Source organism: Elephantulus edwardii, unplaced genomic scaffold (assembly GCF_000299155.1).
Source record: "Elephantulus edwardii isolate Elephantulus edwardi_28Jun2011 unplaced genomic scaffold, EleEdw1.0 scaffold00021, whole genome shotgun sequence".
NCBI classification, from domain to species: domain Eukaryota; kingdom Metazoa; phylum Chordata; class Mammalia; order Macroscelidea; family Macroscelididae; genus Elephantulus; species Elephantulus edwardii.
The window spans coordinates 13115074-13142384 of record NW_006399771.1 but is presented as its reverse complement, the minus strand read 5'-3'; the positions used below and the strand labels follow the sequence as shown (position 1 = coordinate 13142384).

At 34.5% G+C, this 27311-nt stretch overlaps 1 protein-coding gene across 1 annotated transcript in view; it reads left to right on the top strand.

Moving 5' to 3' along the window:
- PTPRQ (protein tyrosine phosphatase, receptor type, Q) overlaps nucleotides 1–27311 on the top strand; it is a 415982-nt gene that overhangs the window by 345940 nt on the left and 42731 nt on the right. Inside the window, exons 35-37 of the mRNA XM_006882544.1 lie at nucleotides 9287–9415; nucleotides 24189–24215; nucleotides 24860–24941. Of these exons, the coding sequence (XP_006882606.1) occupies nucleotides 9287–9415; nucleotides 24189–24215; nucleotides 24860–24941 (238 nt within the window). The remainder of the gene's footprint in view (nucleotides 1–9286; nucleotides 9416–24188; nucleotides 24216–24859; nucleotides 24942–27311) is intronic.

Below are 27311 nucleotides of genomic sequence, written 5' to 3'. Positions count from 1 at the left end.
GCATACCTCTGGTATTGCAGTGCAGCTTCTTGCTCCTCGGCCACTAGATCTCCCCAAGACAAGCCTTTTTCAAGAAAGATGATGAAAATTATCAAAAAATATTATTATTTCATGCAAGTAATAATATGCTAAAAGTAATTGAAAAGCAGTGTCAGGTGTACAGGGACAGGGGAATGCAAGAAATTCATGGATTCAGAAGTGGATATGGAATGAGAGATATTGTTGTTGGTGTCAAATGGATCTTGGATGAAAGCAGAGAATGCCATAAATATATTTACCTGTGATTTTTTTTTACTATGAAATTATTTTGACTGTGTGAATCACAATAAATTATGAAAACCACTAAGGAGGTCTGGTGGCCTAGTGTAAGAAACTGTGCCACAGTTCCAGAAGTACAAATTTTGACTCTACCAGTTATCTTGTAGGAGAAGGATGGACAATCTCCTCCTTGATGGCCAGCTATTAATAGTTTCTGACTTGAAAGCACAAACAACAATAAAAATTGAGTTCTCGTCCACTTAACTGTACTCTTAAGCAACCTATACAAAAGCCAAGAGGTCGTTATCAAAATAAAACTAGGGAATATTGCTTGTTTTATAAGTGGGAAAGTACACGTCAGAACACCTTTAAAAATAATTATTAAATTTATATGTTGTTGTTGTTATGTACCATCGAGTCATTTGCGACTCATAGCGACCCTATGTACAAGAGCCCTAAACACCATTCTATCCTGTGCCAACCTCGCTGTCTCAAACACATTCATTCACACTTCCACTCACAGAATCGATCCGTCTCATCTAGGGTCTTCCTCTCCATCACCGTCCCTCCACTCTCCCAAACATGATGCCCTCTCCAAGGACCAGTCCCTCCTTGCAACATGCCCAAAGGATGTCAGACAAAGCTTTGGAATCCTTGACTCCAGGGAACATTCAGGCTTAACCCTCTCCAGGACAAACCTGTTTGCTCTCCTGGCAGTCCATGGTATATTCAACACTCTTCTCCAGCACCACAACTCAAAGGCATCAATTATCTTTCTATCATCCCTATTCACTGTCCAACTCTCCAATGCATAACACATAATTACAAAGACTATAACCTGGATCAGGCACACCTTAGTCTCCAGCCTGACATCATTGCACTTCAGTACTCTTGAGAGGTCCCTCACAACTGGCTTTCCCAATGCACTTCATCTTCTGATTTCCTGGCTGCTGTTACCAAGAGTGTTGCCTGTGGAACCAAGTAAACTAAAACTGTTATTTCAATCTCTTCACCATCCATACTGATGCTGCCAATTAGCCCAGTGGTGAGAATCTTTGTTTTCTTGATATTGAGCTTCAATCCATATTGAAGACTGCAGTCCTTGACCTTCTGCAGCAAGTGCTTCAGGTCCTCCTCAGTTTAAGCGAGCAGGGTTGTGTCATCTGTATAATGCAGGTTGTTGACGATTCTTCCACAAATCCTGATGTTACATTCCTCCCAGTGTATCAGATGATCTGTTCTGCATACAGATTGAAAAGGTATGGGAACAAAAAACATCCCTGATGGACCCCTTTCTTGATTTTGAACCATCCAGTGTCTCCCTGCTTTGTTCTGACGACTGCCTCTTGGTCCAAATATAGGTTCCGCATTAGCACAATCAAATGTTCCCATTCTTCTCAGAGTCAGCCATAGATTGTTGTGATCCACACAGTCAAAAGCCTTTGCATAGTCAATGAAGCACAGATAGACATTCTTCTGGTATTCTCTGCTTTCTGCCAAGATCCATCTTACATTAGCTATACTATCCCTAGTACCACGACCTCTTCTAAATCCAGCCTGCACATCTGGCAGTTCTCTGTTGACGTATTGTACATATTGTTCCAAACGTTTTTGGATAATTTTCAGCAGAATCTTGCTTGCATGTGATATCAATTATATTGTTCGATAACTCTGTTGGGTCACCTTTCTTTGGAATGGGAACAAATATTGATCTTTTCCAGTCAGTTGGCCAGCTGGCTGTCCTCCAGATTTCCTGGCACAACTTAGTGAGCACATCTAGGGCAGCATCTGTTTGTTGAAATAAATAAATTTGTATGCTAATTTATATACTAAACAAATAATTTGAGAAGCTAGATTATTAACATGGCATTAGGATTGGAGGAACACTCATTAATACTTTGTGATGGACAAACTATTGATATTTTGTGATAGCACCATTGTGGTTGCTAAAAGTGAAGAAATTTTAAAAAGTGAAGAAATCTGATAGTAGTTACTGTTACAAATCAAAGACTTTGCTATGGATTACAAAAAATGTATTCACAATTCAACCAATGTCATGATAAACAGATACAATACTAGAATTGCCAAAGATTTCATTTTGATTGGATCCACAATCAGTGTTATACAATCAAACACACTGTATCGGGCAAATTTGCCTCAAAAGAGCTCTTGAAAATGTTAAAAAGCAGAGTTATCTGTTAGGCCTGAGGTACACTGATTCAACCATGGTATTTTCAAGTGCGTCTTATGTGAAGGTTAGAAAATTAATCAGGAAGACCAAAGAATTGATGTATTTGAACTATAATATTGGCAGAGTATAAAGGATGTGCTGTCAGAAGAATGAACAATACTCTTTTAGATGAAGTACAGCCAGAATGTTCCTATAGTCAAGAATGGTGAAATTTAATTTTAAATACTTTGGATATATTAATTGGAGGTATCAGCCCCAGGAGACGTATATGATTTATGGAGGAGATACAAGCCCCTGGAGGGCATGATTTTTTATTAAGTAAATTTTAAAAGTAATTTTAATTTAATAAAACAATTTAGTAAAGTAATGAAACCATGAACAGCTTTATCTTACTTGGATCCGCAATCAATACATTTGATACCAGCAGTCAGGAGACCAGAAGATGTATTGCACTGGGATAGTGTACAGTAAGAGATCTCTCAAAATTACTGAGAAGCATCAATTTTAATTTGAGGATTGAGGTGCATTTGATCGAGTCTTTTGAGTCACTTGGAATGCATCTGAGTGCTGGACAATGAGTAAGGATGACATAAGAAAAGATCATGCCTTTGAGTTGTGGTGTTGGAGGAGAGGCACTTGATGACTATCCATCCTATGGACTGCCAAAAGAACAGGTATGTTTTGGAGAAGGTGCAGCCAGAGTGTTCCTTGGAGGCAAAGATGGTAAATCTTCCTTTATCACACATATTTTGAATCTTTTGCTAGGAGAGGCTGTTCCTTGGAGAAAGACATCATGCTTGGAAATGTGGAAAGATGGCAAAGGAGAGGAAGACCCTCAACCAGGTTGACTGGCATGGTGACTGCAGCAACAGGCTTAAGTGGGTCAGTGATGGTGAAGTTGGCACAGGAGAGGACAAGGTTCCAATTCATAGAGTCATTATCAGTCAAATCCAACTTGACAGCAACTGACAAAAACAACAAATTAAAATGAAAAGAGGAAGGTTCTCAAATGAGATGGATTGACAGAGTACTCTACCGAGTCTCAAATAGAAATAATTTGGAGGATGATGTAGGGCCAAGCATTTTGCTCTGGTGTATACAGCATTCGGATGAGTCAGAATCTACTTGATGACACTAAATAATAACCACAAAGGGAAGTTTGGTAGCCTAGTGGCAACAACATAACAACAATGAATACTAAGAGTTGTAATTACCTATATAATTTATATTGGCTATTATAATTGACTATTGACTCATTAGTCATAAATTAAATATTTTTATCTTTTTGTGATTATTTTTACACTTATATCATGGCTTTAACTTACATAGCAATTTAGAATTAGATATTTAGAATGAGAGAAAAGATAAAACATGGTCTCTCAAGGACATTATGTGGAAATTAGGAGGACAGAAGTCTGACCAATGAATCGGAAGAGGTATATATTTGTTGCAATTCCCCAGAAAGGTGATACAACAGAATGTGGAGACTATAGAACAATAGCATTAATATGACATGAAAGCAAAATATTACTGAAGATCATTCAAAAACAGCTTGAACGGTATCTAGATAGGAAACTGCTAGAAATTCACGCAAAATTTAGAAGACTTTTGGCACCAAGGATACCATTGTTGATGTCAGATGAAACTTGGCTGGAAGTAAAAAAAAAAAAAAAGAATGTGATTATTTGGATCATAACAAGTTATGGCTAACATTGAGAACAATGGGAGTCCCAGACCACTTAATTTTGCTCACTAGAAGCCTATACCTAAACTAGAAGGCTTTTGTGCAAACAGCAGGAGAAGATTACATGGTTTAAAATGAAGAAAGGAGTATGTTAGGGTTGTATTCTTTCTCCATACTTATTCAATCTGTATGCTGAGCAAATTTGAGAAAAGACCTTATAAAGAAGAATGTGGTATTAGAATTGGAGGAGACTCATCAATAACCTGAGTTATGCAGTTGACACAACCTTGCTTATTGAAAGTGAGGAGGACTTGAGGCACTTGTTGCAATGGATTAAAGAATACAGCCTTCAATATAGATTTCATCTCAATATCAAGAAAACAAAGATTCTTGCCACTGGACAGATAGGCAACATCAAGATAGTGATTCAAACTGTCAATAATATCATCTTACTTAGAACCACAAGTAAAACCTTTGGTATGAGCAGTCAGGAAATAAGAATATGCATTGCCCTGGGAAAATCTACAGTTAGGGACCTCTCCAAACTATTGGGGAGTATTGATATCAGTTTCAGGACTAAGGTGCATCTCATTCAGGTCTTGCTTTTTCCTATCACTTGCAATCTGAGAGCTGGACCATGAATATTGATGACAGAAGAATACTTAATATCTTTGAGCTGTGGTGTTGGAGAAGAGCATTAAACACCCCATGGATGGCCAAAAGAATAGACAAATATTGCTTGGAAAGAGTGCAGCCAGAGTGTGCTTTGAAAGCAAGGATGATGAGGCTTTGCCTCTCACACTTCGGGCGTGTTGGTAGGAGGGGCCATTCCTTGGAGAGGGACATGATACTTGAAAGAGTAGAGGGTTGTGGAAGAAAAGAAGACCCTCCACCAGGTGGATTGACACTGTGACTGACACAAAGAGCTCTAATGTGCCAAGAAGTGTCAAGATGGCACAGGATAGGACAGGGTTCAGATCCGTTGCTCACAGGGTCACTATGGGTTGTACTTGACTTTATGGCACCTAACAACATCAAACCCAACAGTAGCTCAGCAGGAGAAAGATTGACAATCTCTTCTCCTTGTGGTTTACTGCCCCACATATCCACTAGTGGGTCAGCACAAGTCGACTTTGAGTTTTGAATCATTAGCTACCAATCAACCAATCAATAGACAGACGCTGCTTACTTCAATACAAATTCTAAGCCCTTCTGGTTTCAAATACAACTTTTAAAAAAATAAATGCAGATGCTGTTGAAAAACAAAAAAAAATACCTAATTTGCAATAAATATTGTTGTTGTTATGTAGAGTCGTAAGTGACCCATAGCTGATCTTCCTGTGGCTTTTCAAAGACAGTTTCACAGGAGGAGATTGCCCACCCTTCTCCCTTGGAGCAGCTGGTTGCCTTGAACTTCGTGCCTTTGGGGTTGTGGTACGGTTTCTTGCCACCAGGCTATAATTATTTGTTCACAAATAAACAGGCAAAGTATTAAAATTTAAATACATTTTGCTAACTTTTAGTTCTTCTACTTGCTAGGCATATGAATCTTACTTATGAACCTGAATTTCCTGATTGTAGATAGAGATATCATGCATTTCATCATATTATTAGAAAAATATCTATTTTTTTCTAATAAAAGACAACTTTTTAAATATAATGTTATTGGTTTGCCTGTAATTGTTGTTCTTAGGTACTATTGAGCCAAGTATAGCTCATAATGACCCTATGAACAATAAATCAGAGCCCTGTTCTATCCTGTGCCATCTTCATACTTCCTGACAGACTAGAGCCTAATTCAGCAGTCACTGTGTAAATCTATCTAGATAGGCAGATCCTCTCCCTCACCGACCCATTCCCCTTCCAAGTATTACGTTCCTCTGCAAGCAATAGTCCATCCTGGCAACATATCTGGTTATGTACATATGTGAGGCAAAGCCTCACCATTCTTGCCTCCAAATAGCACTCAGATTACTTCCTTTCCAAGACATATTTATTCTTTTTTACAGCCTGTGGAATGTTCAGTGCTCTTCTCCAACACTATGACTCAAAGGCATCTATTCTTCTTCTGTAATCCCTATTCATTGTCCAGCTCTCGGATTTATAGCAAGTGATCAGAAGGAGTATGGCCTAAATGAGATGCACCTCAGTCCTTAAACTGACATCACTACTTCTCCATAATTTGAGAGGTCCCTACCTGCAGTGCAATGTATCTCCTTATTTTCTGAGTGCTGGTGCTAGGGTGTTAATTGTGGATCCAAGCAGATAAAGTTGTTGAGAGTTTCACTCTCCTCTCCATCCATCATAATGTTGCCTACTGGTCCAGTGATAAGAATCTTGTTTTCTTGACATTGTGATGCAATCCATACCAAAGGCTGGACGCCTTCATCTTCTGCAGCAAGTGCTGCAAGTTCTCCTCACGTTCAATAGGCAAAGTTGTGTAATCTGCATAACAGAGTTTACTGACGAGTCTCCCTCCAATCCTGATGCCACATTCTTCTTCAGAGCCTAGCTTCTTGAATAATTTGATCAGCATACAGATTGGTATAGAGAAAGAATACAACCTTGACCCACTATCTTCTTAATTTTAAATGATGCCGTGTTCCTTTGCTCTGTTTGCACAGTACCCTCCTGGCCTAGGTATAGGTTTTGCATGAGCACAGTTAAGTGCTTTGGAACTCCCATTCTTCTCAATGTCAGCCACAACTTGTTATGATCCACACAGTCAAATGTCTTTTGATAGTCAATAAAGCTCAAATAAACATTCTTCTGGTATTATTTACTTCCAGCCAGGATCCATCTGACATCAGCAATGATATCTCTAGTGCCATGGCCTCTTCTAAATTCTGCTTGAACTTCTGGAAATTCATTATCTATGTATTATTCTGGCCACGTTTGGATCTTCAGCAGTATTTTGCTTGCATTTTATAGTAATGATATTGCCTGACAGTTTCCATTCTGTTGGATCACTTTTCTTAAAAGTGGGAACATTTAGGGACCTCTTCCAATCTGTTGGGCAGACAGCTGTTATCCAAATTTCCTGGCATAGGATGCTGAGCACATCTAAGTCTGCATCTGTTAATGGAAAGAAGTCATTTGGCGTCCTATTGATTCCTCGGGCCTTATTTATTGCCACACCTTCAATTCAGCTTCCACTTCCTCCTTCATTACTTTCGGCTCCTGCTCATATGGTGCTTACTGAAATTTCTCAGTGTCAATCAGTTCTTTTTGGTACAGTGATTCTGTATATTCCTTCTATCTTCGTTTGATGCTTTCTGGGTCAGTCAATATATTGCCCATAGCATCTTTTAAATATTGTGACTCAAGATTTAAATTTACTTTGCATGCAATCATTCATATATTAATATTTTTGATAAGTAGTATATGCTCAATAACCATATGCTAGTGATTAGATAGCCTGAGTGATAAGCAAATGGGTGAGGTGCTACTACAGGGAATACATTTACATCACCACTGTATGGAGAGATTTTTTTTTTAAACTTCCCATTTATACCAGTGGTGCATTGAAGGACAGCCCATCTAATACATCCATTAATATGGAAAAAAACTTAATAACTCAATACTCCTTGTGACTATACTAAGAGTTGTTGCTGTTGTATACTTCGAGTGAGAACCAACCCATAGTTGACCCTCCAGTAGGTTTTCAGAGAGAGTAAATGTAATGGGAGGAGGTTGCACGTCTTTCTCCCATGGAGCAACTGGTGAATTCTAATTGCATGCCTTTGGGTTGACAGAGAAATTCCTTACCACTAAACCACAAGATCTCCTTAAGAAATTTCTCTTTAATTTCCCAACACTTTTTTTTAATGTGAGTCACTGCATATGTTTCCTTAAGTCATCAGAATTCTGTCTAATGTCACTAAGATGTTGTTAGGTACCATCTAGTAAATTAGGACTCAAAGCAACTCCATGACTGAAAGATCTGAACTTTTCATTTATGTACATTGTGTTTTATATAATAATTCATATAAATTTTAATTTTAATAATTAATCCCTAGTAATCTATGTGTTTTATCACCCCATCTTTTCAAGTTCTTGTTGAAACCTTCCTATTCCTTCACCTCACTATTCCCAACTAATCTTTCCTATTCTAGTGATTTTTCCCCATAAGACCATTATTCAAAAAACATAATAAGTGAGCAAGATGCATATAAACATTCAAAAGTGGAAGGGGAAAGGGAGGGTGTGAAAAGGTAAAAACAACTTCTAAAACATTCTCAATGTTTTTCTATGTGTTGAAATGTTTCACGTACAGGAAAATAATAGTAAATTACTTTTCAGTGTTGGTGTTAATTTAAAAAAATCATAAAAACCCTTTTGTCACCAAGTCAACTTCAATGTCTATTGGCTATGTAGCACAGAGAGATCAACAGGACTCCCAAAGCCTCAATTTTCATGGGAGCCAACTGCCATTGCTTTCTCCTGTGAACGAGCAATTATGTCTTGGTTATCAGATGTGTTCTTACCCACTGTATCACCAGGGCTTTTTCAGGGTGTTGATGTGGTTGTTGTTAGGAACCCTTGAATCAACTTCAGCTCATAGCAGACCTATATCCAACAGAATTAAGCACTTTCCAAACCTTCTCTATCTGAACAGTAGATGTTTTGGCATCTTTCCCTCTTTTGACAATAAACAACATGCCTCTAGAAATTCTATGAACCTTGAAAAACAATGATAGTTACAGAAAGGCCGTTCATAGGGTCACTATGAGTAGTGCTCAACTTACTGGCAATCAACAACAGCATGTGATTGTTATGTAGGGAGGGATAAACAAGCTCAATGCATTAGTCAATATGCTCTATAGTTTAAATGTATCTATTACTAAGGCTTTAATCAACTCATTTCATAAAAATTTTAATATCAACATCATAAGTATAGAATATATTATGTTGTATGGATTCAAATCAGGAAAAAAGAAATTGGGAAGCTATAAATTTGCAACATAGGCAGATATAGATCCTACAAACATTTTTTTATTTAACCTTTAGGTAAAAGAGAGAGAAAGGAGGGAGAAACAGAAGAACAAAAAATACAAAGGAGAGGAAAGGGAGGGAGGAAGGAAAGAAAACAGAAATTGAATACTTTTGCTTTCTATGACATTGTCCTGTTGAATTTGCTGCACTTGTTTTAGGATTCGACAGAAGCAGAAAGAAGGTGGTACATACTCTCCTCGCGATGCAGAAATTATTGACACTAAATTCAAGCTGGATCAGTTCATCACAGTGGCAGACCTGGAACTGAAGGACGAGAGATTAACGCGGTAAGCACACTCCTGTGGTCAAACAGGGGTCCAGGGAGCCAGAAGCCATGACCCTCTTCTGACCTATGCTTGTTAGAAGTGTTTGTGGGGCTCCTATTTACACAGGTCACAGAGATCTTCTTTCAAAGGGTGACCTCCGTCTTCTACACACTTCTCACTGGTGTTCAGAGAATCACTTAATCTTCCTAATATTTAGAGTTCAGCGTAGGCCTTATGCAATAATGTTCAATAATGCATTTTCTTAGTGATAGATATTTTTACTCACTAAAGTTTCAAACCTAGGCTTAATATTTATTCCACATAATTTATACAAGTTATAGGTGTCTCCATATTTATGCAAAAGCTCAATTAATTGAATTTATTACTACTTGATGCTAATTATTTATATATTTTTTCAAGTCCTTCTTTCTTATTTCAATATGAAACAAAAAAAATCTACATTGTGTTTTGACATCTTCATATTTTTCAAATTGTCTAGTATTTAAAATTAATTACCAAGAAATACTTACCTTTAATAGTAAAAGTAAAAAGATGCATACTAAATGTATGCTATAAATATTTTGGTAATTGTAGAGTACTTCATTTTAAAGAAAAAAATATCTTACATTTAAATTATTAGAGTATTTAAAATATTACCATACTTTAAAAACATCTTACTATTAAGATACTTCACCCAATGTGTAATAAAAATTACACATCAGGTTGTCTTAAAAATTTGATATTTTTATAATCCAGATATGAAATTTACAAATAAAAGACAGCAATTGAAAGTTGTTTGCATAGCTCTGTCAAACTTTTTTTAAAAATTACTTTTTAAAATATATAACGCTTTGTAATTTGTAATTGTCATTTATCTAAATTTATCTTCACTGAATGTATTATATTATCTTTGCAACTCTATTTCCAGTATTATCTAAAAATAGATAATATTTGTTACAAAAGAAGATGTCATCTGATAGGTAGTGTCTTTCTTAATACTGTTCTTTTTGTTAAGTGCTGTAGAGTTTTTAGACGACCCATAGCGACCTATGAATGAAAGTCTTGAACACAAAACTTTCATCTTTTCTCCAAGTTCATAGAATTTCTGGAGGCAAACTTTTATTGGAAGAGGATGCCACTTTCTGCTACAAAATGAAATTAATATAATCATTAAATTGCAACTACTTTTGGTTTATTGACTATAACAACCTGTTTCTTTGACATTTAGATGTTAAGTTCTATTCATACTCTAATACAGGTGTTTTCCATTGACAAATGGATAGCTCTCCAAACATAGATACATTAGATGGCTGAATATTATTCATGTACATTTGCTATTCATAAATGCCACATAGTTTTTCATCCATAATAGTACAATTCTCAAAGTAGCCTACTAAATCAAGTTAAACTATATTGTACTTACAACTACCATAACAAATAAAAGCTTCTATCATGAAACCTAGAAAGACCTTTCAGCATAATAAAAAGAAGAGTTCTTCTCTTCCTCCTCCCATCCTGAGTTAAACAAATGTCAGTCGCCTCCTAAGTCAATTTCGAAAGTCCTTTATCAATTTTTTATATCCTCTGTAGTCCCTGGATCCTGGATCTTTACCTTTTTTTAAAGAATAAAACTTAAAATACCTCAGTGTAAATAATTTTAGCTATTGAACAATTTTGTTTTATCTGTTCATGCCAAAATAACTTCTAAGGGACCATAAAAATTTTGTCATTGTTTTTAAAAGAATATTTTTTGTACCCTCTCCTCTCCATACATATATACAGACAAGGTCTGTATTAAGTAGCCCTCTGGGAGGTATAACACAATAAAATAACAGGCAAACATGAAAACCAGTTGAGGAGAAAGGCTACTTCATCAGAGAGATTGCCGTTCTAGGCAGGCCTGCCTATAAAGACACCACAGTGAGATCAGATCCTTTAAGCTCTGTCTGTTTTCACAGCTTGCCCCTTCCTCCACTTCTTAACATAGCTATTATTAAAAAGCTTTAAGTATTTTTTTACAATTCCTCAATGGCAGCTGCAGAGATGTTTCAGATAATGGAAAAGTTAGCAAGACCTATACAGACTGTTTATAGACAGGGTAGTTGAAATTCAAGAACTGTCTTATTTCACCACAACTCATTATTTATTTCTCTACTTCCATGTTTATTTACTTATATATTGCTTTATTTTCAAAGGGATATGAATGTGTCTTTCAAATATTATTTATTTACTTTTGCCCAAAGAAAGGTAGTATACACTACCCATAGTAATGACAACACTGGATACTTAGTTTCCAAATTATTAATAAAAATTAAACTTTCCTTTGGGTAAAGATTCTGCTGTTCATAACTATTAACATACTGGTCTGCAATTTCAATGGCATATACTAACTATCCATGCTGAATTTATTATTGAAGCTCATTAAAATAATAAAAAAACAACATGTGGCTTGAAATAAAATATTTCATCATTATTAATGTTGTTGTTAAGTGCTGGTGGGCCGAGTACAACTCACTGCAACATAAAATATGAAACCTGGTCTGTCCTGTGCCATCTACACCATCTCTGCAACACCAGAGTCCATTTTTATGGTCACTCTGTCACTATGTCAGTTCATCCCATTGAGAGTCTTCCCTTCCTTTGCTGACCCTCTACTTTTCAGAGTATGATGTTTGTCTTCAAGGACTGACTCCTTCAACAATATGGCCAAAGTATGTGAGAAGTTTCACTATCCTTCCCTCCAAGGAGAATCCTGAGTTCACTCATATTGTTTGACTGACATATGAAGATGTTTTTTTTGTTCTTTTGGCAGTCCATCAGATATTTGGTGCTTTTCTCTAGTACTACAATTGAAAGGCATCGACTCTTCTGTCATCTTTAGTCACTGTCCAACTCTCAGACGCATATCTCGTATTTTAAAAGACTTTGACTTGGATCAGGCTGCATTTTTAACGTTTTCAATTAAGTGTCTATGCAATATTTTTCATATTGAGAAAAATCACTAATATCAGAGGCAATAGGACTATAAAAAGAAATTAACTAATAGTTCTATAGTCTACTTCTTTCACAGAGACTGTCTTTCAGAGAAGCATTAAAGTTCTTTATCTGTCTTTGAGACATTAGAAGAGCTAGCCTGTCAGGGTAAACAAACCTGATGAAGGAAAATCCCAGTGATAGATTTTTTAATTTTACTTTATTAATTTTAATGAACATTTACAGATTTACATTTTGGATTTCCATTCATTTATTGTTACACTTTTTTCACTGCCCACCCCTTGCCCCCAGTTCGCTCCTCTCTTTGAAAAGTAAAAGAAATATACCCCCGTTACACCCTTACCCCAAGTGCACTCCACTATGCAACCTTAATTCTGGACTCTTGTGATAACCATAATACCCTATCATATATCGCTTTTAGATTATTCTCTCCCAGAGAGATTTTAAGACTAAAGGAAAAAAGTTTATGTTAGTTCAATCTTTTTTTTCTTTTTAGTGACTTAAAGCCATGTCATGGTTGTTGTTTTTTGTTGTTGTTGGTTGATTGGTTGTTTTCTTCAGGAAACAATTTAGATAATATTTTTACATACTCTTATCCAACACCAGCTCTTTTAAATTGAATCTTAGAGCATCCTGGTGGCACAGTGGTTAAGTATCAAGCCTCTAAGGTTAGTAGCTCAAACCTACCAGCTACTCAATAGAAGAAGGCTATGCAACTCTATTCTTAGAAACAGTATAACATCCGAAGCTCTGTGGGACAGTCCTACTCTATCCTATCTAACCATACATCGTTGCTGTATGGCATTGAGTCAGAATCAACTCATAGCTGACCCTCCAGTGGGTTTTCAGAGGCAGTAAGTTTCCCATTCTTCTCTTGAGGAGTAACTGGTGGATTAGGACCATATGCCTTTGATATTGCAGCCCAGTTTCTTACCTCTATAATATATGTACATACACAGGAAGAGAGTCAGAAAGGACTCTACAACCATGAATTTCAGTTGAGACTTAGGCATGCCCCTTTTCCTTCCAAACTGCTTATTTTCTTATTGCTTAACTGAGTTTACTTTTAATACCCTGGTGCTTACAGAGGTTAACAAACTTTCCAAGGTCATATAATTGACAAGTAAAATAAAAATGTAAGCCTAGATCTGTTTTAATCAGAGGTGTAAAACTACACCTGTATTTGTGTTTATCACTCTGTCACATACAATGTGAAAACAATCTGAAACAGGCTAGAACCCACAATACCCTTCTTCAGAAGCATTTATTATGTGAAGAATGTTTCTATAGTAGGCAGTACTTTCTGATTTAGGTATTCTCTAGTCACATAGGAAAAAAGAAATTAGTACATTTTAGTATTTGTCTATAAATTTACAAAAGCTAGATATTCTTTTAATTCTTTCTGCAGCATCAGGAAGACTATCTAACTTTAGACTGATAAATGAAATTATATATAACATTTATGTTTTAGTGTTTCTTAATTCTTGGGTGGCTTTTGTTCATTGATGTTAGTTTTGCACCAACTATAAACTTTTTTGCAAGAAATAGTAAAAATATGTGAACTTAGGATACAAGAGATGCTCTACAAAAGGAATGAAGTTTAAGAGTTAAAATGTTCTTACAGGGACAATTTGAACAATATCAACAATCAACTGTAATGCAGTATGTATGTATACTAAAGAAATAACGAATCTTTGCTTCCAGATACTCTTCATTTTTCTTTAGACGCAAGGAGATTTTTGTCATCCAGTAAGTCACTGTGGTCATGCAGAGCTCTGCTGTGGTTATTTTAATCTTGTAAGGTGGTGTGCTATATATTTTAAAATATGATTACTGTGCACCTGATAATTTAATGTGTTATTTTTTTCCCCAAAGCCAAGAATAAGATTTCCTTTGTACTTACAATCTGTTTTCTATAATACTGCATGCTATTGCTATGGTGAAGTTGATCTTATCAACATGCACATTAGCTCATAATGTGCATGTCCTAAAAAATTGCTGTGGTCTTACATTGTGTTAGCTTTAATGGCAAAATTCAAATGTTGTGTTAACTTTGGTAGTAAAATTTTATATGAAAATTAACCTACTCTAAACCACCAGGACTCCTTCATATAAAATAAGTGGTTAATTGTTCTTTATTCTGCAATGGATTTTGTTCATCAATTTTAACTTCACCCCAAATTTAAACTCTTTGCAAAAAAATTGAAAAAAATAAATAAGTAAATCTTGAATATAAGAAATGCAAATATAAATGTAGAAATACAAGTAAAATGCACTCAGAATTCTTGAACTATTCTTTGTCCTGTTTTTACCATCATATAAGAAGTGAGTTCTCCATCTGGTAGGTGAAATCTGCGTTTACTCTTAATACAAACTGATTTCTGCAATTATATTTGGTAACTTGTATGGGTTGAAATGATGCCATTTGCCCTTTCCTGAGTCTGGTATATGTTGTTATTAGGTGCCCTTGATTTGTCTCCAGCTCATGGTGACCCTCCAAAGGTATATGCCAGATCCTATGCTAACTTCATAATCTCTGCTGAGCTTGAATTTATTGTTGCAGTCACTGCATCATTCTGTTTCATTGCAGATCTTCTTGTCTTTCCTTGACCCTCAGGGACAAGGCATCTCCTCAAAGCATGTGCAAAATATGTGAGACAAAGTCTCATAGCCCCTACTTCTTCGGATTACTTTGACTATCCTTCTTCTAAAACAGATTTATTTGGGTTTCTTTCTTTTTTTTTTTTTTTTTTTTTGGCACTCCATAATATATCCTGTATTCTTTAAGAACTTATCAATACAAAGGCATCCATTCTTCTTTGATCTTCCTTATTTATTGTACAACTTCATACACATATGAAACAATTGGCAAGACTGTGGTTTGATTCGCCTTAGTTCTCAAAGTAGCAACCTTGTTCATTGGTCCCTTGAAGATGTCCTTGATAGCAGAATTGCACAATGAAATATGTCTTTTAATTTCTTGTCTGCTTGCTCCATGGGTGTTTACTGCAGCTCTAAGAAAAATGAAATTCTTAACAATTTGAATATTTCCTCCATTTATCATGTTACATACTGGTTCAGTTATGAGGACTTTTTGGTCTTTGGGGTTTTTTTTTTTTAATATGTTGTCTCTACTAAGGGCTATAGGCTTTGATCATCTTCAGAAAGTGCTTCAATTTCTTTCTTTTTGGCAGAAAGTTTTTGTTATCTGCATAACAGAGGCTGTTCAGCCTTTCTGCAATCTCGATGCTAGATTCTTCTACCTATAGTCCAGCTTCTAGGATTATTTGACACACATATTAAATAGGTATAATGAAACAATAAAAGTCCGACACACACTTTTTATGATTTTAAAACATGTAATACCCCCTCATTCTCATGCTCCTGTGCCCATGTAGAGATCCCACATAAATATAGTTAAGTGTTCTGAATTTCTATTTTTTTTCCTCAATGTTAGCTATAATTTGTTATGCTATGCTTCTTTTTATCAAAAAATAATTTTCCCCATATTTTCTTCATTGACATTATCTTCCATACAATCATTCTCATATATTGTGTTTTTCTGTTTTGGTTTGTTTTCTTTTTATTGAATTTGCAGCTTTTTATTAATACTTACAGCTTTGGAAACCCAATGGAGGGTCACCGTGAGTCAGAATTGACTTAACAACAGTGAGCTGGACCATAATCATTAGGGCTATATTTCACAGGAAGCAGTCCTACAGTCAGTCATGGAAAAGGTTCTAAAAAGGCATTATGAGAAAGCTCTGGTGGCCTAGTGGTAAGAAGTTGTGCTGAAATCATACAAATGCATCTCTCTTAGAGCTAGGGATTTTGTACATTTCTTTATGTGTTTGTTTGCCATCTGAATGTGTTCTTTGGTGAAGTGTCTGTTCATATCATGTGCCCATTTTGCAACTGGGTTGTTTACCTTTATCTTGTGGTACTCTAGTATTCTATAAATTCTAGATATAAGTCCCTTATCAGATATGCCATTACCAAATATTTTTTCCCAGTCCGTGGTTTTATTTTTTACCCTGTTGGGGTAGGTTTTAAATGTGCATAGAGTTTTTTTTATTTTTTTAAAAAAATTACTATTTTTTTGTGTGCGTACCATCAAATCAGATCTGACTGGTACAGGAGGAGATTTATTCTTCCTTACCTAGAAAAGCATCTGGTGGATTCAAACCGCACACCTCTGGGATTGCAGTGCAATTTTATACAATTTTGGTCTTTTTTTCTCTTTTTTCCCCCCTACCAGCCCTCCCTCCTAGTATACTACCCTCTTGGAAAAGTAAAAGAAAAATTCTTTCATTGTTTTACAATCCCTTCCTCCAGGTCCACTCCACTATGCAGGCTTCGCTCTAGACTCCTGTCATGACATAAATACCTAATCATATAGCCCCTTTAAACAGTTTTCTCCCTCATCTGTTTCAAGGTGGTATACATTATTGAACCCATCTTTCTCAGTCTTCCCTCAACCCCGAGGTCAGTCCTGTTTTACAACATTGGCACCATGTAGTATTTGTTCTTTTGTGACTGAGATACTTCACTCAGCATAATGTCCTACAGGGTCACCCATTTTGAATAATATTGCATGAGTTCCTTGTTTTTCAATGCAGCATAGTATTCCATCATGTGAATATACCATAACTTCTCTATCCATTCGTTTGTTGATGGACACGTGGGTTGTTTCCAGCTCCTTGCTATTGTGAAAAAAGCCGCGATAAATATGGGTGTGCACATATCTGCTTGGATGGCTGTTATGGTCTCTCTGGAGTATATTCCCAGTAGTGGAATTGCTGGGTCAAATGGTGTCTCTATGTGCAACTTTTTGAGAAATCACCACACTGTCTTCCACAGTGGTTGCACCATATTACACTCTCACCAACAGTGAATAAGGGTTCCAGTTTCTCCACAACCTCACCACCATTTGTTGCTGTTCTGTTAAATTTTGCTCTTCTCACTTGGGTGAGATGATATCTCATAGTTGTTTTGATTTGCATCTCTCTTAGAGCTAGGGATTTTGAACATTTCTTCATGTGTTTGTTTGCCATCTGAATATCTTCTTTGGTGAAGTGTCTGTTCATATCCTGTGCCCATTTTTTTTTATTGGATTATTTACCTTTATCTTGTTGTGGTGATGACCTATACTTTTAAATGTCTTTGCATATTCAAGAAAACAAAAGTAAATTTATTTCTGGTATGCTTTACTTTTAAGCAAGAAATATCTGACATCAGAAATTTCATCTTCACCCCTCATGGCTTCTTCTGAAATCAACTTTGAATTTTTAATAATTCTTTAGCCATTATTTCTCCAGCCATTTAAAAATTATTTTCAGCAAAATTTCATTTGTATGTAATAGTAATTATATTGTATGAGAAATTTTTCATTATTCGGTTGGGCCATCTTTTTGTTTTAATGGGCACAAATATTAATCCCTCCCACTTGACTGCTTAGGTAGCTGTCTTCTAAAGTTCTTGGCAGAGACAAGTGAGTATTGACAGGGCTGCATCTGTTTGTTGAGATACCTCAATTGGTATTTTGAAAATTCCTGAAGCCTTATTTCTGACAGTCTTTCTGGGTAGCCTGGATGTCTTCCTTCAGTACCAATTCATTTCTTTATCATTTGCTACTTACTGACATGCCTTTGATTACAAAATCCCCACCCAGAATAGGAGTCAGTCTTCTTTAGTATAGAAAAGACCAAGACTCCTGGTCCTCTAGTTATGCACATCTAGTAGTAAGACAAGATGCTGGGAAAGATGGAGGGTCAGAGAAAGAGAGAATGACTCTCACAAGGTGGCTTGATGCAGTGAGTATAACAGTGAATTTGAGCCTATCAGAGATTTTGAGGATGGCACAGGACAGGGCAAGTTTCAGATGTGTTCATAGGCTCATGTTCTCCCATTCGCTATGAGTTGTAGTTGGCTCCATAGTCCCTACCAACAGCAAGAGATAATACATAGTCTTCAAGATGAATACAACAGAGGAATTCAGTCCTTCTTCTAATCCAGCCACAGTGAACCATGAGGAACCTTGTTTGACTTTGGATTCATTTTTACTATGTTTCCTTATATTCTGAATTAAAAGAATTTCATGCAAATATTTTATTAGAGACCTGCTAAATTAGATTCATACATTTATACAAATGATATTGCTGAACTAAAGATTTCAGTGCTCTTGTTACATATGAAATGTTCATTTCTAACCAGTTCTCAAAGTTGACCTCACAGAAACCCAGAGTCACACACAATCTTGTTTGAACAGCTCTGCTGAATGTCTTCTTTCTCATAAAATAGATTTTAAAAATAAAATTATTTCTATCTTGAAGGAATATGCATTTCCTTTTACACAACTTGCATGGTCCCTACTTCTTCAGTAACTTTCCCCTTCCTCCACCCCCGTAATTAATAAATAATGTCCTGCAAAGTCAAAACTAGCTTGAAAGAGCTACTTTGGGCTAAGAAAATTTTTATAGAACAATTTTACATAAATCACATCAAAGTGGAAATGGACATGGTCTTATTTCCAATTTGAATTTTCTGAAGTTGAAGTCTTCAGTTTCTTAGCAGAAAAATTTTGTGCTTACCTGCAACCCAAGCTGAAGACTCAAGCTATAAGGGACTTCTTTTTTTTTTTTTTTTTTTGGGGGGGGGACTTCTTTATAGATAATGTTTCACCTTTCCCGTCTTCATTAAGTCCTCACTGGGAACCTTTGTTCGCCTCTCCGCAAAGCTGTCAGAAATGTCTTCCTCTTCTCCATCTATTGGTTCTACTCTATTGCCCTTGAAGTAGCGCATAGTTTTTCCATTGTTTTAAATTTAGAATACTAGTCAATAAAGTAAAGCATCTGTCAACTTGTTTTCAAAAGTACTCAAGTAAAGAGGCTTAATAAGACACAAACCTGAACTTCTGCCCCTCCGAGAATCTTACACCAGCTCTTTGACATCAACAATAATGTCACTTTTTTAATCTCTATCTAAGATACTATTTTACCTTCTTGGAGTAAATCAATAAAGAAATATCAATTGAGTGTCTATCCAGTGTAAGATATAGGAAGTACTGTGATGAAAAAAAAGGAACATTACTTCCATGAACTGCCTTTGAAATAGGTCATATTAATTCTAAACATAATTTTCCCTGACAAATATGAAAGAAAGACATACTGGAAAAGTCCTTACTGATTATTTTTCAAGTTAAATGAAAAAAATTCTTATCTTATTTACTTAGATGTTTCCCTTACAAAATGAGAGTTAAGAGTCAAATGTACTGTACCAACTATTTATCAGGAAAACATGACTTTATATTAAGGACTGTGACCAAAATAATGGTTATTTGGTCACAAAATGATGAAGAATCAGAAGTGTAGATGTTTCCAAAGCCTAGGACAAAGAGGGAAAGAGACAAGAACAAAAAAATTAAGAGACCATTAGGGTAGATACTTTGGATAAGAAAGATAATAGCACTGTAGAAGTACATGTAAAATATTTTTAAAGTGATTTTATGAAATGTTTAAATGAAAAACTCATATTTAGTGTTTTATAAAACTAACTAGATATTTTGTCCAGCAGAAAGATGCTTCACAGAATTCATCTTTAGACAGTAAATACATTAGTTTATAGTTTGCAAATACATATTTTTATATCACAGTAACAAATTTGAAATTTATTGTTTTATTTTTAACCTAACATAAATGTTTTAGAAAAAGAAAAATTTCTCAAACTGTCCAATGGCACTGGTAACTCTCATTGAAACTGCTCATTTCTCAGCTATCATCTATAGTTTTCTATTTGGACTATATTTTAATTCCCTATTGATTTCAACTAATTGACCTTGAGGGAAAGCTGAGTCTCTGTGACAATATGGTCTTCAATCACCACTGCCAACATAAATAAATGGTTTCTTTCTGGATCTATCAAGAGTAATCTGAGTGGAACTTAAGTTTTTGATAGACTTAAAAAATGAGCTTAGATGTGAAATAATACTCTTTTCAACAAGAGGACATAGAGTTCAAGATAGCTAAGTTAGATGTAATAAAAAGTATTTAGTCCTTTATATTGGAAAATAGCCCGTTATCTTATTGAAGTCTGGACAACTTTCAAATAAGTTTATATACTAACAATCTCAAATGATTTGGCTTTAAAACGCTTTACTGTTTTAAGTGAATAGAAGTATCATAACAAAAAAAATTAAAAACCAAAACAAAAAAATACCATAACACTCTAGAATTATTTTCTACTTAATTTTTAAAAGCTAAGAAAGAAATCTTAATAAAGCTTATTATTTGTTTTTATTTTCTTAAGTAACTTGACCTACATAAAAATAATCACTCTTCTGAAATAAAATAAATTTTATGTAAGCCAGTTTCATTGATTTTTATTTGTATTACTATTTAACCAAACTACTTCCTTTCTAAAGAATTTCATAACTACTAGGATTAAATCAAGAATTTTCTTCAAATTATTTTTTGCTTTTTTTCCTTTACTCCTTAGATAAACTGTCCAAATTAATATATTTTTTCCCTATTTACAAATAACCCTTTAAAGCCCCAAAGGGGAAAAAATAGAACACAACCATTTCCTAAACGATAAATATATAAAGCATGAGGCTAAGGATCAAAGTAGTGATATACATAAGAAAACAACAACAACAACAACGAAATTACCATGCTTTATTTTAAATAGTCAAGTAATTGATGCTAAAGTACCCTCTCAGTTTGAATCATTTCAGATTCAAATTCCTACTAATTGTGATATGAACATGTTGCTGCACAGATTGAATAATTGTATTGTTGGTGATGATGCTCTTGAGCAAGTTCCCACTCACATGCACAACAGACAGAAACCTTGCACAGTCATGCTCCATTTTCACAATGTCCGCTGTGCTTCAGCCCATTGTGCCGTCACTATGTCAGTCCACCCCACTGAGGGTCTTTCTCACTTTCACTGATTCTCTACCTTTTTCAAACATCATGCCTTTTCTCAAGAATTAGCCCTTCTGAGAGCATACAGTATATGAGACAAAAATTTCACCATCCCTGCCTCCAATGAACACCCCAGTTAAACTTCTTCTAAGACATATATGTTCTTTTGGCCCCTAAACTTCTTCCAAGATAGATATGTTCTTTTGGCAGTCCGTAGTATAGTCAATATCCTTTGAGAACACCTCAATTCAAAGCACCAGTTCTTCAGTCTATCTTATTCTTTGTCTAACTTTTACATGTATATGAAACAATTGAGAGTACCATGGCTTGATTCAGGGGAGTCCTGGTGACCCAGAGTTAAAGAGTTGTACTATTACCCCAAAGGCAAACAGTTAAAATTCACCAGCTACTCTGTGGAAAAAATCCTTCATGTGATTTGTAGCTTTTGAAATCCCATTGTAGGGTCAGCCATGGATTGGTTTTGACTTGAACACACATGACAACAATAACATGGCTTGATTCAGACACATCTTTTTTTCCCCCTTTGTTCATTCAAGAAAAATTTATTGATAGGTGCTATGCAGATGCATCTTAATCTTTAAACTGATCCTTGCTCTTTATCGCTTTAAAGAGGTCCCTGTGAGCTGATTTGATCAACACAGTGTGTCTTTTGATTTCTTGATTGCTCTTTCTACAGATATTTAATGCAAATCCAAGTAAAACAAAGTCTTGACAAACTCAATCTTTTCTGCATTTACCATGATGCTACTTATTGGTTCAGCAGTGAGAAATTTTGTCTCCTGATGTTGCTATGTAATGAATGTATACTGAAGACTGTAGTCTTTGATCTTCAGTCAATACTTCAAGTCCACTCTTTCAGGAGGCAATGTGTCATCCATATAACAAGATTGTTGATGATTCTTTCTCCTATTGTAATGCCACCTTCTTCACATAACCCAGCTTCTATAAGTGCATACAATTAGATGATTAGAAACCTTGTTTGTTACATTATTTTAATATTAACTTAAGTAACAGACTATGTGAAGTGGTCAATTTAGGGAAAGTAATACAAAACAAAATAGCACCTCATCCTTAAAAAATTAAACTAGTATCTATTTCTCTCTAAGATAACAAATTTGTATCTAATTTACTAATATAAAGTATTAAGTACTTGTTGGCTGGTTAGGTGAGAATCTAGCACCAATTTTATATTCCAGATAGCATAATAAAACTATTGTGCCAATTCAATGCCAAATAATTCTCTATTTTCTGGAAAAATAGAGTGTCTCTCTGCTACAGGGTTCCAGTCAGCTCCTTTTAAATAGATGGACCATAAGGCTACAACTTATAAAGTGCATTTTAATTTTATCAATAACAGATTGAATTATGTTCCCTTTTGTTACAGAAGTGATTGTCATGTAGTGCAATAATTTCCATTTGCATATGATAATAGAGAAATTGATCTTTCTAATTCAAGAAACTTGGTCATCTTGACCTTAAACTCAGTCCAACAGAAGACTTTTCTTTTTCTATTCTTGAAGAAGATGGTAATACAGGAGTGTTGGAAGATGGGATTTGAATTTAGTAGATCATGATGGTTTCATTTATGATTGTCTTCCCCCCCCTTCTTGATTTTTGTTGATGACTCTTTTCAATAGAGACTAATTGCCTGCTTCATTGTACCTACTGTTGATTCTGAAGTACTTTCAAGGCCTCTAAATTTTATATATTCTATATTTTTCTGTTCCCAAATTAAGCACTGCACTAACTCAATAGCCCATTCAGCTGTCTCCATATCTGTGCACACACATCAAGAATTCTCTGTCCCCTTCTGAGCATTGATCAAGTGTATTTTTGGAAGCCCTACCAACACTTTTTCTCTACCAAAACTTTTTAATTTTTGCTCAATAATTGCTATAATATCACCATAATGTTTAATTATGGAATGCTAAGCCAGATTACACAGTGGAAAGCTATCACAGCCTTATTCTGCTTGCTTAAGGTTCCCTAGCATACTTTCCCCCAATTCCTTTATTTTTATTAAATATAGCTCTTCATTTCTCATTTTTTAAATTTAATACATACATTTGAGACCTTTTTTGTGATATTTTCCAATCCAAGTATTTTCTGTCTTTCAGCTGTCATATCAAAATAAACATAATCTTAAAAATACTGTTTACTTGAGGGAAACAGTGAAATCAGTCCAAATAATATTAAAAACATGAAACTTTGATAAAGTTATGTTCTTCATTTTATTACACTTGGTGGTTTTTGTGGAGTTTTATTGCAGTGTTTATTTGATTGTGCATGACCAACATATGTTATTAAAATGTGCCTATCTTTGCGTGTGTTGTACCATCTATTTAAGCTGTTAAATTATTTGTTTTTCCAGAGTATAAATAACATAAACAGTGAACTACTACAAAAGATATGTTGGAAGTAATGAAAGCTCTTTGACTTTTAGTCATTCATGAAACAAAGCTTAGACAGTATGATGGCATTTTTTCCAAAAGCTTTCATCCTTGGTCTATTACTCTGTATGGTTAAATATGTATATTCAAATCCACATTAAATGCTTTAAAACACTATATGTACCATATAAAAAATGATCTGCTGTTAATGCGGTTCCCCAAATGCCTAACAATATAAAAATGTAACTTGAAAGAAGAGCTTCATTATTATTTGGCCATATTGGACCCAAATAATTGGATTGTAACATAATGAAATAAAATTTAGAGTAATAAACATATTGTTGTTAAAGGCATAGAACATTTTACATTACTGACTTATTATGTTTTTTCTGCTTTCAAGATAGAACTCTCTCAGAATGGGCTGTACCTTCTAACTCAGTGCATTTAACACAATCTCTGTTGCAGGTTACTTAGTTATAGAAAATCCATCAAGTAAGTTTATTAAATACTTTTTCTTCTTTTTTAACACTGGCTTTAGACTCACTGACTTGGTGGATCTTAATGTGTGGTTCCTTTTTCTATGTTTGTTAAAAAGCCTCCAAGCTGGATATAAATCATAAAAGCATGACCAATTGCATGGTAACCGGAGAAATGCTTTCTCTCTCTCTGGGGTGAAGCCTGCATGTCTGTATTTTAGCTTGGGAAGTAATATGGGGATATCTAAACTCCTTGGGGTTTAAAAACCATGTCATTATGAGAATGAGGTCACTGCAATGTTTTATATCTTCTAAAACCTTGTAATGTATAAAATGTTTTCTGTGTGACAAAGAGGTATTATATGCTTTAGGATTCAGTGATAACTTTATGCCCTTACATTTACTTGACAATGTTAAATCACTCATTTCATGTCACTTAAAAATGGGAAGACGTTTTGAACCATGAACACAAAGAAAGTGAACTTAAAAGAGAGAAGTTAACTTTATAAATACAGCATAGAGACTTTAAAGGAGAATGCCATATATGGCTGTCACGCTATGGACTGTTCTTTATCTTGCTAATGGCACAGCTGGTGTGCACGCTAAAGTGAAAGAACCCACTCTAACATGATTCCGTTTTATACCTTTCTTTACTTGGAGGCCAATAAGCAAGAAATCCTTCCTGCAACATGTCGAAGAGCTTTGCACAAACAACAACCTAAAGTTTCAAGAAGAATTTTCGGTATGTTACTAGCAGTTGTCACAACATTGCAAGCCCTCCAGTCGTTTCATGTGTCACATTTCATGTCCATTTTAAACATGCAAGGCCATGAAGGACTCTGGCCTTGATAATCAATACCCAATTACCAGGTTGATTGTTTGGATAGTAATGTTACACTAGGCAGCCTCTGGTGCAACCTGATCAGAATTATTCACCTACTGTGTCAGGAAAAGTTGCTCTTCTTCAGACCTCCCCTACAATGTTTCTTCTCTGCTCACACATCCCCAGAAAAGGGCATATCTAGAATACTGGGTTTATCACTTTTTGTTTGTAGATAAGTTTCAGGTCATATTATCAATGTGGTTTGGTTTTGTATTTTTAAAGATTACTATAGATTTTAGATACAGAATTATTTCATTTTAAATTGTCTGTTTAGTTAATACATTATATGTGTGAAGCAGAGAATAGAACACTATTATTTAGAAACTACTTAGTTTGATCTTTCTGAACTATCCAAAGAAAGTTCAGATTAAATAATGTCCTGACTTTGCAAGCGCTGTTTTTAAGTTACTATGGAGTAAATACTGAATTACATTATAAAGGTTGTTTAAAATTAAGATATAGTGATTATAAAACTATATAAAAATTTAGAATAGTTTTGTTTTTATCAGTATAGATCTATAAAATGGAAATTATTTTGAAATGATCTTGGTAAACTTTGTTAACATTTGTAAGCATTTTTTCTAATTTATATTTTATTGAGTATTATTGAGTTAAAAAAATAAATTTATAAATTTCATAAAAAAGGATTCATATCTTATTTTCATTAAAAACTTTGTGAATTTACAAAACAAAGAATCAAGACGTTTGCTTTGAAAATTCAGGTTGATATTGTATCATTTTCATGGGGAATAATAACAAAAAAATGTGAGAAGATTAATAGTGTTTTTTATAGCGTTTTGATTATACTACTTATATAACATTACTCTGGACTTAACAAAATTAGTGGCACTATAAAATTCTTCTTAGCATTTACAATGAGAACTTTCAATTTTTTTAGGAGCAATACTTTAATTTTGTTAGAAATTAATAGAAATTATATTACACATATTTAAGTAAATGAAATTCTGTATTAGCAATATATTTCACACACACTTGAGAAAGTTTCTATTTTAAATTACTTTAGAAATCATGGTTTAGAAGACTTTTGAAAGTAATTTTTAATCTTAATGCTGTATTAAACATTTTTTGCAAAACTGTTATAATAGACAAGTGTATATATTTGATAAATTTTATACTCATTGACATCTTAAACATTTATAAGATCCTATTATATGATAGTGTTTTATTTGGCATATTAACTTACTAGCTATTGACCTTGAGGAAATCACTTAAATTCAGTGTTTTAGTGTTCACATTTCTAAAATAATAGAATCTACCTCGCTGAGTTTTGAATGCTAAAATTTTTGAGCATGTGCAATGATTATAAAAATGCCTAGCACAAAGTAATCTATATGTAATTATTAGCTATTATGAAGTTCTCTTCTACCACAAAGAAGCCATGATTAGAAAAGTCCAACAAATAAAATGGTGCAAGGAAGTTCAGAAAGAGTAAATGAATACAAAAGCATGAAGGAGCAAAACTGGCCAGTTTATCATTGATTCCAGTAGAAAGAAAGGATATGGGGGATAAATGGAATTGGGACGATCTGTGAGGATCTGCATGATCTGATAAGTCTATCAACTAACATTACTCTCAAAACAATCAACCTAGTAATTTTATATTAACTATCAAAGCCAGAATCTTTCATCTATAAATAAAGTTTATGTAATGGCTTTTTAGTTTCCATTTCACCTTCTTTACCTTCTCTCTGTCTTTACTTTAACTAATAACAATAGAATTTTAAAGAACACTGAGAATTTTGATCCAAGGAAGTTGTTCTAATATTCCTTACTTCTTCTTGTTGTTTTTCCTAAGCTTTTGGTGTCAACATACCCAAATTCAGATACTTACATAGTCCTTCTTTTCTACCACCTACAAATGGAGGTCCAGATTTTCTTTTTTGAGAAAAAAGTAAGATGAAGAGGGAAATTATCAATTTAAAGTAATGTATAATTATTTTGAAAATAATTTTTTAAACACATTTTAAGGTATTTAGCAATTTGAGACTTACTTCTGAAATAGAAAACTTAAATTATAATAAGTATAGACTAAAATTGAACAAAATTATAACCACATTTTCGCACATTAGTCATCTTAATCATGAGTAGAAATAACAAGATAAATATCACTAATTTTCACCAAAATGTCAATATTAGATTTTCTTTTTTTTTAAATTTAGGTTGTTTATTTTTCATTTCAATGAACATCTACAGAGATTTTGGGATTCC